Genomic DNA, 16337 nt, shown 5'->3' with positions numbered 1-16337 from the left:
TCTCAGCTTTCTCCCAGGGTCACACTCACTGTGCTTCTCTGGCTGTCTCCTACCTTTCTCATGCTAACAAACGTGCAAATCAATTTAATGCCCCACCCTGTGGATTTGCAATCAGTTGTAGGGAAACTCCTTATTCTTCCTGAGTTAGTTCTTGCTCAAGCCTTCCCATGTGACCTAGCATGTTGGGCAGTGGGTTTTATTATTTCAGCTATCTGACTCCATAATGGACCTTAATCACATCTTCCATTTAGCCTGAATGAAAAGGGGCTAGCATGTCTATCAGCACAATATAGGAAAAAAAAGTGAAAACTTATCTTTAAAACTCACTGAATCTTACTAGATGCGAAGATACAGTCTTGCTGTAATCAAGAATGAAGCAAACAGAGAACAGGTTGCAAAGATTGCTGTTTTCAAACCTGATGCCTAATGTTCGGCACCTAAGTCTATATTTAGGCACCTAAGGCTATATATATCTACACTACAGACCTGTACCACTGCAGCTGTGCCACCGTAAGGTCTCCCATGTAATAGCTCTATGCCAACGCGCGAGAGAAAACAGTTAAGGGACATTTAGGGATCACAACAACCGTCATTTCTTTGGATGTCCAGGACAGATAGGGAAAGACTGCAGCAAACCAGAACGAAGAAATAAAAATCGGTGAATAAAAAAACCTGATTTTTGCCTGACTTGTGTCCTACAACTCACTAGAGAAAGCTGCTTAATAACATAAAAGTCCTTATTGGTGAAGGCATTTCTGTCTCTCTCCAGTTCTCAGCAAAACTCCATATCATCCATGCCAGCAAAACCTCTTTTGAGACATGATTCCCTTCTCAAAGCTCCCAAAAAAGATCACAGAGTACTATTTAAGGGACAAAGGCAAATTGATGAGGATTCCGAAAAGGCATTGTCAGAAGAAGATGAGCTTGTGCGATGCCACCTGACTTGCTTCTCTGTGTTAAAGACAAATTCTTTGAGAGGGAAAGAATGAGGGGGCTGTGTGTTATATTTGTTTATGATGCTAAACATGTCTCTCTCTCAATCCCTCCCTGCGCCCACTATAACTTATAGCCTTGGGCCTGATCCTGCAAATCATTACTTATCCTATAATCCAGGGATCGGCAACCTTTGGCCCACGGCCCGCCAGGGTAAATCCCCTGATGGGACAGGACGGTTTGTTTAGCTGCCGCGTCCACAGGTTCGGTTGATTGCAGCTCCTACTGGCCGCAGATCACCACTCCAAGCCAATGGGTGCTGCGGGAAGTGGTGCAGGCTGAGGGATGTGCTGGCCTCTGCTTCCCCCGTTGGCCTGGAGCGGCGAACTGCAACCAGTGAGAGCCGCGATCGGCCGAACCTGCGGACGCGGCAGGTAAACAAACTGGCCCGGCCCCCCAGGGGGCTTACCTGGAGGGCTGCGTGCCAAAGGTTGCCAATCCCTGCTGTAATCCTTTCTCCTGTGAGTGAGCCAAAAAAAAGTCAGTGGATCTGCTCATATCAGTGCAGACTGTCATAAATAGTAACCGATTGTAGGTTTTGGCTTCTTATTGGTGGTCTCTGTCAGCAGTGAGGACTGAATAGGTACAGACACTGGACTGTTGGTCTCACCAGGTCAAAGATGAGACAAGCCGGCAGGGTAGTGAGGGGAAGCTGGACTTCTGTTGCTGCCTGCCTTGTAGGCAGCAGACACACAAGATTTCAGAACCTGTGGCTGCCATCTCCCTGCATTTAGGTAAGTTTAAACAGTGGTTCTGTTGAAAGAAGAACTAGCTGGCTGTGAGCAGTTGCCTTTCTCAATCTGCTCTAAAAGACAGTCCACACACTGTGCAGAATCAAAACTCACCCTCTTCCCATGGGATGTAGCCTTGTTAACAGAGAAAGGAACTGAAAGATAATATGAAGTCCCTTCCATGCCTTCTCACTAGGTTTGGTTGCTTCTAGGGTTCCTACCTCAAAGTCGTTCAGCGAAGACGCTAGTTCATCCATCAGATTCACAGACTCTCTTTGGGTAGAAGGCTATTCCCATCTTCTTTATATCCATAAACCTCACCTGGTAAGGGAGTCTTGCTGACTCACTGTTACAGGCCCCACTAGGATCCAAAACACTAGCTACTAGAGCAGATGTGGGCAAACTACGGCCTGCGGGCCACATCCGGCCTGCGGGACCATCCTGCCTGGCCCCTGAGCTCCTGGCCCGGGAGGCTAGCCCCCAGCGCCTCCCGTGCAGTTCCTCTTCCATGCAGCCATTCCACTGCGCGGGCAGCATTCTGGGCAGTGGGACTGCACGCTCATGCAGGGCAGCGCAGCAGCATGTCTGGTTCCGGCCAGGCGGCGCAGTGACCAGCCACGCTGCTCTGAGCAGCATGGTAAGGGGACCGGGGCCGGGGGGTTGGATAAGGGGCAGGGGGTCGCGGGGGGGGCAGTCAGGAGACAGGGAGCAGGGGCGGTTGGATGGGGTGGAGGTTCTGGGGATGGGGAACTGGGGGGGGGTTGGATAGGTCAAGGGATGGGGAACTGGGGGGGTTGGATAGGGGGTGGAGTCCTGGGGGGCGGTTAGGGGCAGGGGTCCCGGGGGGGGGCAGGGGACAAGGAGTGGGGGGGTTGGATGGGTGGGGGGTACTGAGGGGGGCAGTCAGGGGGCAGGAAGTGGGAGGGGTAGATAGGGGGTGGGGGCCAGGCTGTTTGGGGAGGCACATCCTTCCCTATCCGGCCCTCCATACAGTTTCGCACTCTAATGTGGCCCTCAGGCCAAAAAGTTTGCCCACCCTTGTACTAGAAAGTGTTCACAGGAGAATGCTTCCAGACTGTTACACATGCCATAGCGCATACTAATCTAAACATCGCTACCATTTTGAAAATAGTTTAAAATATAACAATTTTAGGTTAAAAATAATCTGTTATGCTTGAGGAGTAGATTCTCTCCTGGCATTACCATGTGGATTGTTATATCACACTATTCTGTGTTTCTGTCCATAGTAATTGTATATCACATTATTACAAAGACCAAATAACACATAGAATGACATTTACTAATGCAAACCCCCACCTCAAAAAGCCCCTTCAAATCTGCCACACATCAAAAGAATATGAAGCTAATAACAAACGTGAAAGGAAACAAGCAAGATTGACCTCTGCACATTAAGGGGCCTTCTAATCTCATTCCCTAATGTGCCTGATCTGTTGCACTTTGACATGTGGAGGTCCTACTTAATTATGTATCCCTTTGTTTTAATTGATTGGACTATTTAAGGGACACCAAATTAAAACTTACACTTCTCTCTGGAGCTGCTTTACCTACTAGTGTTACAAATAGCACCTAAAATTATGCCAATTAAAAGAGATTAGAAAATAATGTTTCTCTGTTTTGTCACTTTGTTCACCCTGTGCACTTGACAGCATTTTGTGTACAATTACTTTTAAATGTTCTCCCTGCAGTCAATCACTTCCTCCTGTGCAGTGTGGGTCTTTCACCCACAAAAACAGGAGAGAAAAAAATAAAAATAAGAAAATGGGATTGAAAAGCCACAAAAATTAGCCAGGGGCTCAAGGGCACTGGACCCAGTGGGAGCTTCACGTATGCTAGGAGTGCAGGTTTGGGTCCTTGATGTTCCTTAGGTGTATTTTGCTGTTGCTCATGAATAATTATCAGAATGACATGGAGTATTCATGTCTGTGGTAAAGTAATTTATTTGAGCATAAGCTTTCGTGAGCTACAGCTCACTTCATCGGATGTAGCTGTAGCTCACGAAAGCTTATACTCAAATAAATTGGTTAGTCTCTAAGGTGCCACAAGTCCTCCTTTTCTTTTTGCGAATACAGACTAACACGGCTGTTACTCTGAAACCTGTGGAAAAGTGTTACTAGACAAAGCACTATACCCAATCACAAGATGAATTGTCAACAGAAAATAGTGCTATCAGTAATATGACAAAAACAATTTTTTTCGATCCTCCAGCCATTTTTCTGTTCCTCCTTTGTATAAGAAAAAGTGGCATGCCATTCAGTGGTTAATTACTACCATTATCTGCCTCATCTGCCTTGAAATCAGCCTGTCAGATTTTAAGAGTTTTATTATGTAGCCAGGAACTGAGCTTTCTGCAAATAGAAATGGCAAGATTTCTCTTTTCATGTGAGCATTTGGAAAATTCTTGAATGCTTCTGAAAACATTCATAAAGCCTGTTAGGCTGGAAGTTAAACTACTGCCCCTAACAGAACAACAAGTAATATAATTGTAGCAGATCTAATGAGCAGTAAGTGGCCTTCCATTCAGAGTTGTGGTCCCCTATTCCATGGAGTCTGAATATAGAATCTGTTAACATCCTTTTTTTTTTTTTTTTTTCTTCCTATTGCTTTGCAAGAAAATGCTGCAAACAAAGAAGCCAGGTCACTTATCAATCTATCAGTGTAAACTCCTGTAATTCTTCACCGGAAAAGGCAACACAGAATCTTACTCCTTGGGTTTTTTAAAACTTTTATATACATCTTGATATTTCTTGTATACGCTACACAGTCTCTGACCCTCAGCATTCTCTGCTGGCAGAGTCGGGCTTTGACACCCATGGATGACTGTGTAAAAGATAACTGCCAGATCCTGCTTGCTAGTCTACAACTAAAGGGAAGAAGTGCTGTGTTTACCTTAGGCGTTGGCTAAACAAGAGGCCATTCCTGATGTTCTATCAAAAAGGTGCTGGAACAGCATGAGCATTCACCTACAAGCCAGCCCCAAACCAAAGAGGTTTGGCTAGGAAGTTTACGACATCTTGAGTCTCCCATTCAATAGGACAGCCTCGCTACTGCTGTGCATAGCTGTGGGCAGCTTTACATCTATTGTGTGCCCCAGAATCCTGTACAAGTGCTGCCACAGCCCCCCCTTTGCAGCGCTGCTGCAACCAAGGCAAAGGATGCTTGCTGGACACATTTGGAAAAGAAAAGGCACTTTCTGCAGATGAGTGAGTGGAAGTAGATACTACATGTAGCCCTCCAAAAGTCTTCTCTCCTCCTCATCGCCGGGAAAAGCAATGACATTGTCTTAGGCCAGCCTATTATTCAGGAATATTTTTCATTGTAAGAACTTAGGGGAAGATTTTCAAAGACATGAAGAGCAGTTAGGCACCCAATGTCCACTTGGATTTGGGTGCCTACCTGCCCTTCATCCCTTTCCCCTTAATCACAGGTACATATGTAACCTTTGGGTGGGATAGAGTTCACTTCATTACACTTCTCCAGTGCCTACAAAAACCCCAACTCCCATAGAAGAGTAGTTGGAGACCCAGAGTTCAGTCTCTAAGGATTTTCAGCATGGATTGCTCAGGGTCAACCTCCCGACATTCAAGTCCCAAAATAAACTAAAGAAATGAATTTAATTAAATAACTTTATATTTTTGTAATCTAATTTTTACAACATAACATGGCTATGTTATAATACACAGACATTACCTTCACAGTTATACATAAACATATATAAAGAAAACTAAAATTAAAATCTGAACCGTTCAGTCCCCACAGAAATACAGTGAGAAGAAACTGAAACTTCCCAAAAGCTTAGGGCTTGTTCACCTAAGTCTCAGTTTGAGGCTTTGATCACCAAATCTATACAGTCTGCTGAGTCTAAAACAACATCTTCCCTCCACTTGCTTGTAGGAATCTTCAGTTGGAATCCATGCAGACTCTTCCTCTGCTGAAACCACTGCTAGTCAGTCAGCTAACAGATTAACCAACCACTCAGTTAAGTGTACAGATTTAAAGAAAATACAAAACTGAGACTAGCAAAATAGAAAAGACTCTTTCCCCATTACTACATTTAAAGAAAAGTTGGCGACTCAGACTAGTTGAGACAATTTAGCCAGAACTGTTTGGCTAAAATTAGGATGACCAGATTTCCCGATTTTATAGGGACAGTCCCAATTTTGGGGGCTTTTTCTTATATAGGCACCTATTACTCCCCACCCCCTGTCCCGATTTTTTACCCTTGCTGTCTGGTCACCCTAGCTAAAATCAAAACAACATTCAAAACATACAATTAAAAGAGAAGTCATTTTTCCCTCCCAGTTTCCCTTTGCTATAATTAGCATTGCCCAGGCTTCCCTGTTAGAGGGTTAACAATATCACTGACCTGCTGCAAAATGTTTCAGAGTTAGGGACAACAGGCTGCTTTCTGCTCCTGGGCTCAGCTTCTCCCAACTCACACAGGGCACACAGCCCCCCGCGAAGCAGCTGCCCTGACTGCTTGCCCTCATGGAGTCTGACCCCACCAACAGGGAACCTACTGGAGCAGACCCAAAACTACCACACCCAATTCCAGAAGCTTCTGGATGTGGAGTGCTTAATCTGCCTAGCAACACTAAGTAGATGTCTTCACTGCTGCTATCGAGGCTGCAAAGCAGAGCAAAGAAAGGTTGGAGCTTGGGACGCTAACCTCCAGACACAACTACTTCCTGTTGTTGGTGATAGGAGTGCTTTCCTCTCCGTCTTCAAGAGTTTTCCATCTTCAGAATGAAGGTCTCATCCGTATGGGTGGTTGCCCTGAGCTTTGACATTCTGGACTGGTTCTGGTCTTTGAAGTTGAATGTAGCAGGTATAAAATAAAAAACCTGGTTTGGTTAGGGAAAAATAAAAACAACCAATGAACCAGACACGGCTCACTCCTACCTCCCCCAATGGGTCTCTTAAGGAGATATCTCCCTATTAGGCTCATGGGTTACACATACACATGTATGGATGCTGCCTGTATACTGATGCACGTTAGTTTCTGATTTCTGTGTTGCAGCAACTAAGCGTGGATTTTTCAGAAATGCTCAACATTAAACTTACTCTGTTCCCATTGAAGTTACTGGTAAAATTCCCATGGACTTCAATGGAAAGAGATTTAGGCCAAGGCTAAGTACTTCTGAAAATCCCACCCTATGTATCTATAGTTACAAGGTGCAGTTCCAGATGATAAACAGAAACTGAAAGTATTTGAAGAACATAATTAAAATTACAGTGAACCCTATGTTCTTCTAGGACTGGCCTAGCTCATTGGCAGCAGTTTTGTCCAGGACCAGGAACAATTCAATGAAGAAATAAAAACAAAAACATTAACAAATTCTGCATGCCTCATATTGGGATTAGACAGTCATCTCCTCACCCAGTGTTTTATGTATCCAAACTGCATTGCGTGTCTATTTTAGATTGTAAGCCCCTGGGAGTAGGCACCATAGCTTCCTTTCTCTCCTGTTGTACACCAAAGATACTGCCAGCATTCAATAAATGATAATAAATAACTGGTCAGTGGAGCACTTTGGGTCTATGGTGAGACGAGGAGGAAATTTTACCAGTCGCTTATTTCTCAAGCGACTCCTAGCAGCTGATCTGATTTTGGAATAGCATTGGTCTTGGCCTCATTAAGAAAGTCATTTTCTTTCCCTCTCTAACTTAGTAAGACACTTGTAATCACAAGTGTTTGGCGAGAACAGCAAAGTAATAACCCCTAGAAGGCTGGCATTTTTCAGACTACCAATCAAATGCATGGCTAAGAGGTTGTATAAATATGTCTGCAGAGAATTAATCAGGTAAAGTGCTGAGACTGTTGCAAAGGCAATGTATTCAGCCTTTGAAGGATGAAGACCCTGGCATTATTCTCTATAAGTGCTGTTTATCTGAATGCCCTTGCCATAAAAGCATGTTGTGGACTATCTGAAACTTCAATCTGTGTATTTACTTTGGGAAGGAGCAGCCTGCAATGCTCTCTACTATTCATCTTCACACCAAAGAAATATTGATGAGCTCCCTCAGAAAACATGCATAAACATTGGAATGCTGTAAATCCCTCAAGCAGAGACTGCATACCAACTCTGTCATCAACAATCGGCACGTACTCTAATTGAATGGATCAAGTAGGAACAATAATCATATCACCAGGATGTGAAGCCTTTCAAAATCTCCAAATAGATTGAGAATCTAACAGCATTGCAATTAGGTAGTTGGACAATATAGCTTTCACAGAGACTGCTTTCATTAATTTTGGTTCACATGACAGCTCTAAAAAGGATTTGTAGGTAACTCCGATGCAAAGAAATGTCAAAAAGTCAAAAGTATGTGACATGTTACAAGGTCAAGCCAGACTGAACAAAATGAATGACTTATTTATGCAGCTTCTTCTTTGCACAGCACTAACTAGGAGTCTGTGACATTTATTAAATGTCCTCTTTCCTCTGTATAACACCTGTGTATAAAATTTTGCAGAAGAATTAATAAAGATGTTAATATGTTGCAACCCTAATGCTGAATTTCAAATGTTGCTGGAAATCCAATAATTATCATGCCAAATATTGTCATGCCTTTGAATAGCAAATACAATAACCTGTGATAAAAACTCTTTTTTGAAATGCTCCATTTAATCCTACAAACCTGACATTTTTCATGGAGGTGCCACAGTATATTATTAAGGCCTGTACATTTGGTGTTCCTTGTTAAAATTGTCCCATATCAAATAATTTCTCTGTGATGCCATCTATCTGTATTTGTCCACATATATTTTTGTCATAGCCTTCCCATAGCTATTAGCTATAGTAGAGGCAGGATGATGAGTGGGCTGACCAGGGGACTTGGAGTCAAAAAAACCTGGTTTCATTCCTGATTCTGACACTGACTCACTCTTTGGCTGTGGGAAAGTGATTTAGCTCTCTCAGCATCATTATTTCTATTTGTGAAAAGAGGATAATTTTAACAGTAAATTAGACCACATGCTTGCCTAGGTACTGTGGGGAACAATACTTCACTGAGAAGGAAATAGATGGGATGATGAAACAGATCTTTACCTTCTTTATCATCTGTGACTCCATAATGATACTTACTCAACTTTATAAAATGCCTTAGGATCCTTTTAATCAGACACGTGCGCATTTCTTGTCTACTACTTGTCCTTCACTATTGTTATTAAACAAATGTGACTCTCACCCAGTACATGCTGCATCTTTATGTTCCCACTGTTCAGACTTCAGATGAAACAATCCCTTTATTTTGACTTTTCTTGTCGAATAATAGATCAAAACTGATTTCAAAGATTCCACCCTACAACTCTCAGTGATAGTTGGAGATTAAAGTTGATGACCAATGTTATCTTTTAAAATGAATGGAAATAAAAATAGTGAAATGTATTTAGAGTATTGATCAGAAGATAGCACTGTGCCAAACACAATAGCAATGACTGTCTGCTTGCAATAAACTGACTTCTCTCTTCTCTCTGTTTTGCACAGTCCTGCTACGCCAATCCTCACTAGAATGAGCACAAAACAAAATGAGTAACTGCTTTTGTACATCAACATTAAATGGAAAGAAGCTTGGGAAGGAGCCTTCAATGGAGAAGAATGTTGACAAGTGCAAAAATGCCTGATTGGTAAGAGCTGCCTTCTAAACATAGATCAGCCAGGCATGGAAGTGATTTTCTGAAGAGAAATGCAATCATGGATTACACACCAGCTCATTAGAAACTGTCACTGAATACAGCATTCAGAAGACATGCATGAAAAGTCACATTTAGGGAATAAATTAAAAGGGATGTAGTTGTTGCTAGACAAAACTTATGTAATATATGCATTGAAAAGGTTTGTAAACTCATTTTTTTATTCAACTGAAAAGCAAAAAGCTTTAAAACCTTTCACAGTAGAGACACAGTTAACTCAAGACTGTTTCTGTTCCAGTAGCCAGGAAACTGATAGGACATCACTCTTAAATAAGCATTTAGAAATAGACTCTCTGAATGTTTCCATCTTCTAGAGGAAAAAGTATTACTGCAGCATTTCTGCACTTTGTTTATTTCACTGTATAATAAATTGGTTAAAAATGTAAAGCTTCTCGATTTTTACTGCATATGTCTTCTGTTTCATTTATGTCTGTAACAAACTTATAACTGAAGAATTATTTCGGACATATATCGTAGTTCTGTGAAGGCCTATATACAATAAGTTACATCTTTCTGAATGTCATAATACTGTTGATTCCCATGCAACATAGACTTGCTCCTATTTAAGGTGGCAAAATAAAGCCACTTATTTACAAAACGAAAAGGGAGGGGGAGAAATTACTTGACACCTGAAATGTAACACACAGCTGCAGTTAAGCACTTTTGTATTTTTTCCTGTTCTATGTCATATAACCACTTAATGAAATCCAATGGCCTATGTTATACAGGAGGTCAGAGAAGATGATCTAATGGTCCCATCTGGCCTTACAATCTATGAATCTGTCTAGTAAACAGGTACATTTTACGGAAAACTGTGTAAAAGCTCTGAGCCTGATTCACTGCTATGCTCTGGCTGCTTTGTGTGGTGTGAAGCAGCTGGAGCACAGCAGTGGCCGTGGCCCTTCGCATTTTATTTTGCTTATGTGGTGCGAGAGGCATGTTACCACCGAGTTGTTCTGACTTCAGTGCAACATTTTGTTGCTGTTCATAAGGTTCCTTGCCAGGCAAACTCATTCTGGAAAGGAATTGAATAGTAAGAGTAGTCTGAGGCCTGGGATGTGATCAGATAATTATTCTAGAGAGGAGTATTTTAGAAGTGAGCAGCCTTTGTGTTCCCTGATGCAATTCTAAGTTTGGGAGAATTGGAACGCCACTATTATACTTGCTGACATTCAGAAAAAGTAGCTAGAATAACAATTGATTATTATTACAGGCCCCAAATAACAAATAGCTCTCGAAGAGGGACAGAGATAAAACATGCTTTTAACTTCTGGTTGTAGATGAGCCACTGCAAAACAAAACTCTTCTGCATCTAAGTGCATGAATCTCAGTTATGCTTCTTTGGCTGAAGACAGTCTGTGACCAAACTGTCAATAAATAATGACTAGTTATTAAATAGCAATTTTAGCTGTTTGTCAAGGTACCTGTATGGCCCTGATCACTATAGTAACTGAACACCTAACATATATGCTTGCCAAATAAGTTTACAGATAAATTTGGGTGGGATTTTCAAACACTCTGTCCCTTAGCCCAAGTCTGCATCCATTGTAGCCAATGGGAGTTTCCACTGACTTCAGTGGATGCTGAGCACCAATGCTGAGCACTTTTGAAAGTCGCACCCAAAAGTTGTCCGCCAACATAAATCTATTCCTAGTCTCTGTCACCAAAATAAAGAGGAAGGGTATAACAAAAGTGACTTACGTGAGTGGGGTCGGAAGCTCATTAAGGCCCCAATTCAGCAAGGTATTTAAGCATGTGAGTAATCCCCCTGAAATCAATGGGACAACTCACATGCTCAAAATTAGGCACATTTAGGCCCACCTTGCTAAATGGGGTCTTAATAAAGTTTGTCATCATTTACCAGTGTTGGTATATCATAGGCACACTTTATTCTCAAAAGTTTGTAAAGAGGTTTACCTGAATGTGCTACAGTATCGTTGTAATCATTTATGCCAGGGGTTACATTGTATTCTTGGATTATTGCAGTCATGATATTTTTTTCCTGCAATAGAAACTACATTAATTGGGTTTCTCTGTGCCATGCAATTTTGTTACTGCCTACTGAGTTTTGCATCATAGTGATTGTATCACGAAAAAGCCCACTTTAGACATATACAAATGTTGAAAAAAATGTGTCATCACAAGACCTTGTGACTCTACTATTTCAATTAAAATGTACCATATGTACATAAATAAAGCAAAGTTACAAGGATGTACATCACTAAATGTTAATTAAGTCTACATAGTATGTTTTTATCTTTTTAAAAGTGAACGCTTTCCCATTCCATTCCATTGTAATGTCAAAAATGTGTGCAATTTTTTTTAAAGTCAACAAACTGTAAAGAAAATTGTTGGAATACCTGACTTTCTGTAAAAAACTAAAATAAAATAAAATGACTACAATAATTTTTCTTACTTTAATATATGCTTAGCATTAAAGTACCTAATAAATGTCCATGATTAATTTTTGTAGCATACTAAAATAGAGTATGCTCATGCTTTTCTCCAGTTCACCTGTGGTAATGACTGCTGGTACTGCAATCAGTGTCCCCCTTTCTAGACCCTATCCAGGCCCCACCCCTGCAATGTGACGCATAGGGATACACCCCTGTGCTCATGTGGAGCCCCAGTAAAGTAAGTGGTCTCTGGATGGGCACATGGACTGTCCAGACCCATCATATTTGCAGGCTTGGGCCTTATTTGTTAAATGCTCTTCATTCTCTTATTGTAAACTTGGTTTCATAAAATGCAAAATAATCAGGAGTTGAATACAGTAAAGCCATCTACATATAGCAAGGTTTTCAAAGCCACCCAGGAGATTTGGATGCCAAGTGCCCATTAATTTTAATAGATTGATTACTCCTAGGCAGGTTTGTAAAGTTCAACTTAAATATTTTTGTGGAACTGAATAAAGCTCAGCGATTTTTTTTTTCAATTCCAGTTTATAGTTCTGTCACAAATGGCCATTCTGTAAACAGAAACCAAGTAATAGCTTGATTTCAGAAAGCATATTATATCATCTCCTTTACATTGGCCTTAAATGTTTTTAAATTATTGAGGCCCCCCATTGTGATAGGCACTGTACAAATACATCAGTAGTCATGGTCAAAGAGCTTACCATCTGATTGTTAGTGTTGTGCAAAATCCTTATCATGAAATGTGAAATATCTTTTCTGAATGAGATTAAACCTAGCTAGCTCCCTTCTCTCATCTCTGATTGGCTGCCCAGGTCAAATTTACTCCTGCAACCCCATTAACGTCAGTGTATTTTTGCCTGGCTATATCAGGTCAGGATTTGGATCTTCAGGTCTGTTTGGAAAAACAAGAAGATAATGTCTGTCTTCGGCAAGATCTCCCCATGGTAAAACTGGTTCTAAAGTCTAAGGGTGCAAATCTTCACTTACAACTGCTGCATACCTCCTAAAGTCAACTGGGGTTGCAGCAGATGCAAACCATTGCAGAATTTAGCCCCAAGAAGCTTTGTGAGTTTTATTGGTAAGTGTACAATAGCTGTTGCATCCGCTACCATACTCCAGTCCCTACATGACGTCATGTATGACTGTAAATTCATTTGGGATATAAAGACAAGCTCTTTGGCTTTGGTCTTGAATTTTTTATCACAGAGGGCTTGTCTTCACTACCGGGGTAAGTTGACTTAGGTTACGCTACTCCAGCTACGTGAATAACATAGCTGGAGTCGACATAGCTTAGGTCGATTTATCCCAGTGTCCTCACTGCACTGCGTCAACAGGAGACACTCTCCGGTCGACATACTTTGCTCTTCTCAGAGAGCTGGAGTACCAGGGTTGACCAGCGAGCGTTCTGCTGTCGACTTAGCAGGTCTTCACTAGACCTGCTAAATCGACCCCTGCTGCGGCAATTGCAGCAGCATCGATCTCCCCGTAGTGAAGACAAGCCTAGTGGCTTAAGTCTGTACTTTCAAACTCTGAACACCTGCCAAATTTTGCAAACTCTGAGCACCTGCTACTGTTCCGTAATATATATCTTCTGAGGATAGTCCCAAAAAGATTATTAAAGTACCTTTAAGGCTGATCAGCGTTTGTGCCTAAACAATAGGACAACGTCTTTCATATGTTATGAAAGTGTCATTAGTTTCAGCTGGGAAACCGACTGTCAGTGATTTGAAGTGAAACAAACTGTCCAGTTAAAAAAGTAAAGCAGGATTCAATTTGTACAGTTGATATATGTATATGTCTATGGTGAATAATTTCTGAGCTAATCCTCAGAGTGGAACATGGAGCAATTTTCCCCTCCACTAAAGTGTATGGGGTTTTAAATATGTTTTTCCTTTCCAGGTATTTTTGTACAGAAGGGGATGGTCTGGCCCAGGGTTGTTATATTAGCTGACAAAACCTGCACAGGTTAATGGTTAAAATGCACATGCAGCCATTCCCTCTGGTGCTGTGCGCTTCTGTATTCTCACAAGCTAGGCCTCATTGGGTCTAGTTAGTACTTGGATGTGAGAGCTCAATGGAAACCCAAGTGCCGCAGAAAGTGGCATTTGTGGTTTGGTAAGTGATACTTGTTCCTTAAAATCAGTATTGAACAAATGCCACAGCCCTGATTACTGACTTCCAGTGGAAATTAGGTCCCTTCCTGCCTATGTGGCTTGATCCTGCACCCACTGAAGTGAATGGCAAAGGCCCCATTGACTCCAATGGAGCAGGAGCAGCCCCCTAGTTTGTATATCATTTTGTTACATTTGTAAAACACTTTGGGATGAAAGATGTTAAACACATGTATGGACTCATTCTGCTCTTATACAAACCAGTTTTACACCAGCATAACTGAACTGATAGTTATTCCTGGTTTACACAGGTAAAAATTAGTGCAGAACCAGGCCCTTAATATTTATTATTAATCAAACCATGAAACAAAAATTGTCAACACCCCATCTCCTGGGTTATATTCCTATTCCATCTGCTTGAAAAATATTTCCACCATGAACATTTTCAGTTTCAACAACTCAAGATGATCTAGAAGTATATAAATGCCATTAACAGGTGTAATCAGTTTTCTATTATAAGGCTTCCCAAATTCAGGCTTTAGGACAGATATACAGGAACTTTTCTGTTGTTCCAACCCAGATTCAGAAGTGAAGCCTGACAAAGGAGGAACTCAAAACTAGATTTCTGGTGGCTTGAATCATATTCTCAGCTCCAAACCAGAGATTTCCTTAGTGACCGCAGATAAACCACTAGCTCAAAATTTTCAAACTCAGAAGCCTAAAGTAAGGCCCTGAATCTATTTAATATGGATCCAATTACTCTATAATAATCCAATCCAATTAATACTGAGTTAAGTGCCTGTGGTGAGATGTACAAACCCCAAACTGGAGACAAAGGGGTTAAGGAGCTGCTCTGGGCCTAAACAGCCCTGCCCCATCACACCTGCACAAGCTGGAGGCACAGCTTAAAAAAGGGAAGCAGAGTAGCTCAGAGGTAGGCAGACAGGGATCAAGTCACACCACAGCTTTTCCATTCCTGCTGCCCAGTGATATTGACCTGAATCAGAGGGTCTGTAAAGGAGGGGCTGGTGACTTTTGAAGGTCAGAAACTTTATTTTTATATTCAGTTCTTTCCCTGTGAGAAAAGGGGACACTGATAGGAAGTGATCCAGGGAGGCAGCTGTACAGCACCCCAGGGTACAGGACTTAGCTGCCTACCACTGGGCCAGAGATTGGAACCTGGTGGAAAGGATGGGCCTGGGCTTCCATAACAGTCCCTAAAGAGGGGACAATGACAGAAATCTATCTGTCAGCAGTTGAGGAAGACCCTGACCCAAGGGGGAAGCCCTGATGCCCTTGTTGATTTATGATGAATTCTGTATTATTGGACTCTATGTATTGGACCCTGAAAGGGGTGGATTTGCATGTGTGACTCAGACAGAGAGCTGAGCTGCTAAAAGGACAGACCACCACAGGGTGGAGGTATAGCGAGAAAGGGGAATGCCAGGGAGAAATACAGCCTGCTACACCCCAGCCTGACCAGTAGGCAGCATCTGTGGTTAGTATTCCCCTTCACAGGGCCTGAGTGAAGTCATCCAGATTGGAGAAGTTTTGGTTCTGATTGCCCTCTGCCTGAGCTCCCTCATTTGTTAAGAAATGGGAAAACAAATATGTACATCACAGGCTGTGCTAGGAAGCTAAATAAATGACTGCAACGATAGTGCAATGTTCATTAAGATTCTCAAATGGCCGGTGCTACAGAAAGCAAAGGATTATTATAATGTGGCAGAGTAAATAGGGTTAGCTGGCTGGGTTGCTGTGAAAACTGAGGGCAGATGCTTGAAGAGTTTTCAGGCTTTATTCTAGGTTAAATGCCATCAGAAAAAGAGCCATTTTATTCAGTGTAAATGAATACCCTCCCATGTTTCAGAGTGAGTGCACATGGAGGATAAGCAATCAAAAATACATAAAGTTGTTAATGGTTTTAAAGGGCTTGTTCTGGTTTTTAATTTTATCAGCTAGACATAGTGTGAAAATGCCTCATTTTTAAGTATATCAATCCATTTTGAATTAAATATAGTTACAATGGAATCTAGGGCACTAGAAAATTCTTCAGAGGCAAGATAATTTAGGCATACAGAAACCATTTATGGTATGTGACATTTACTGTTTTGTGTACATTTATGTTGCCATCTAGTGGCAGATGTTTTAATAGGCTTTGTTAATTCAAAATGGTTTCCAGTCCCTATTTTTCTATTTGTATTTATAAAAAGATCAGATCAGTAAAAATAATACTTATGTAAGCTTACATGCCTGCCATAATATGGACAAACCCTTTGACTAAACTGGCAGTGTAATAATTTGTACTGCAAGTTTACTATAAAAACCGTTTGAGATGGGAAGAAATTAAACTTAATTTTTATTTGCATTC

General features: G+C 41.5%; 1 protein-coding gene across 6 annotated transcripts in view; it reads left to right on the top strand.

The window, feature by feature from the left end:
* The window catches only part of LHFPL3 (LHFPL tetraspan subfamily member 3), a 401928-nt gene extending 390098 nt beyond the window's left edge, over positions 1-11830 (top strand). For all 6 annotated transcript variants that reach the window (XR_012156833.1, XM_073328517.1, XM_073328518.1 and 3 more), the window contains one exon: positions 9233-11830. Coding sequence is in view for 2 of the 6 variants with exons in the window: in XM_073328515.1 (XP_073184616.1) it covers positions 9233-9261 (29 nt within the window). In the remaining 4 variants the exon portion in view is untranslated. The remainder of the gene's footprint in view (positions 1-9232) is intronic.
* Positions 11831-16337: the final 4507 nt, after the last annotated feature.

This window comes from Lepidochelys kempii, chromosome 1 (assembly GCF_965140265.1).
Source record: "Lepidochelys kempii isolate rLepKem1 chromosome 1, rLepKem1.hap2, whole genome shotgun sequence".
Lineage (NCBI taxonomy): Eukaryota > Metazoa > Chordata > Testudines > Cheloniidae > Lepidochelys > Lepidochelys kempii.
The sequence above is the reverse complement of the archived record's forward strand: the minus strand, read 5'-3'. Positions and strand labels throughout refer to the sequence as shown.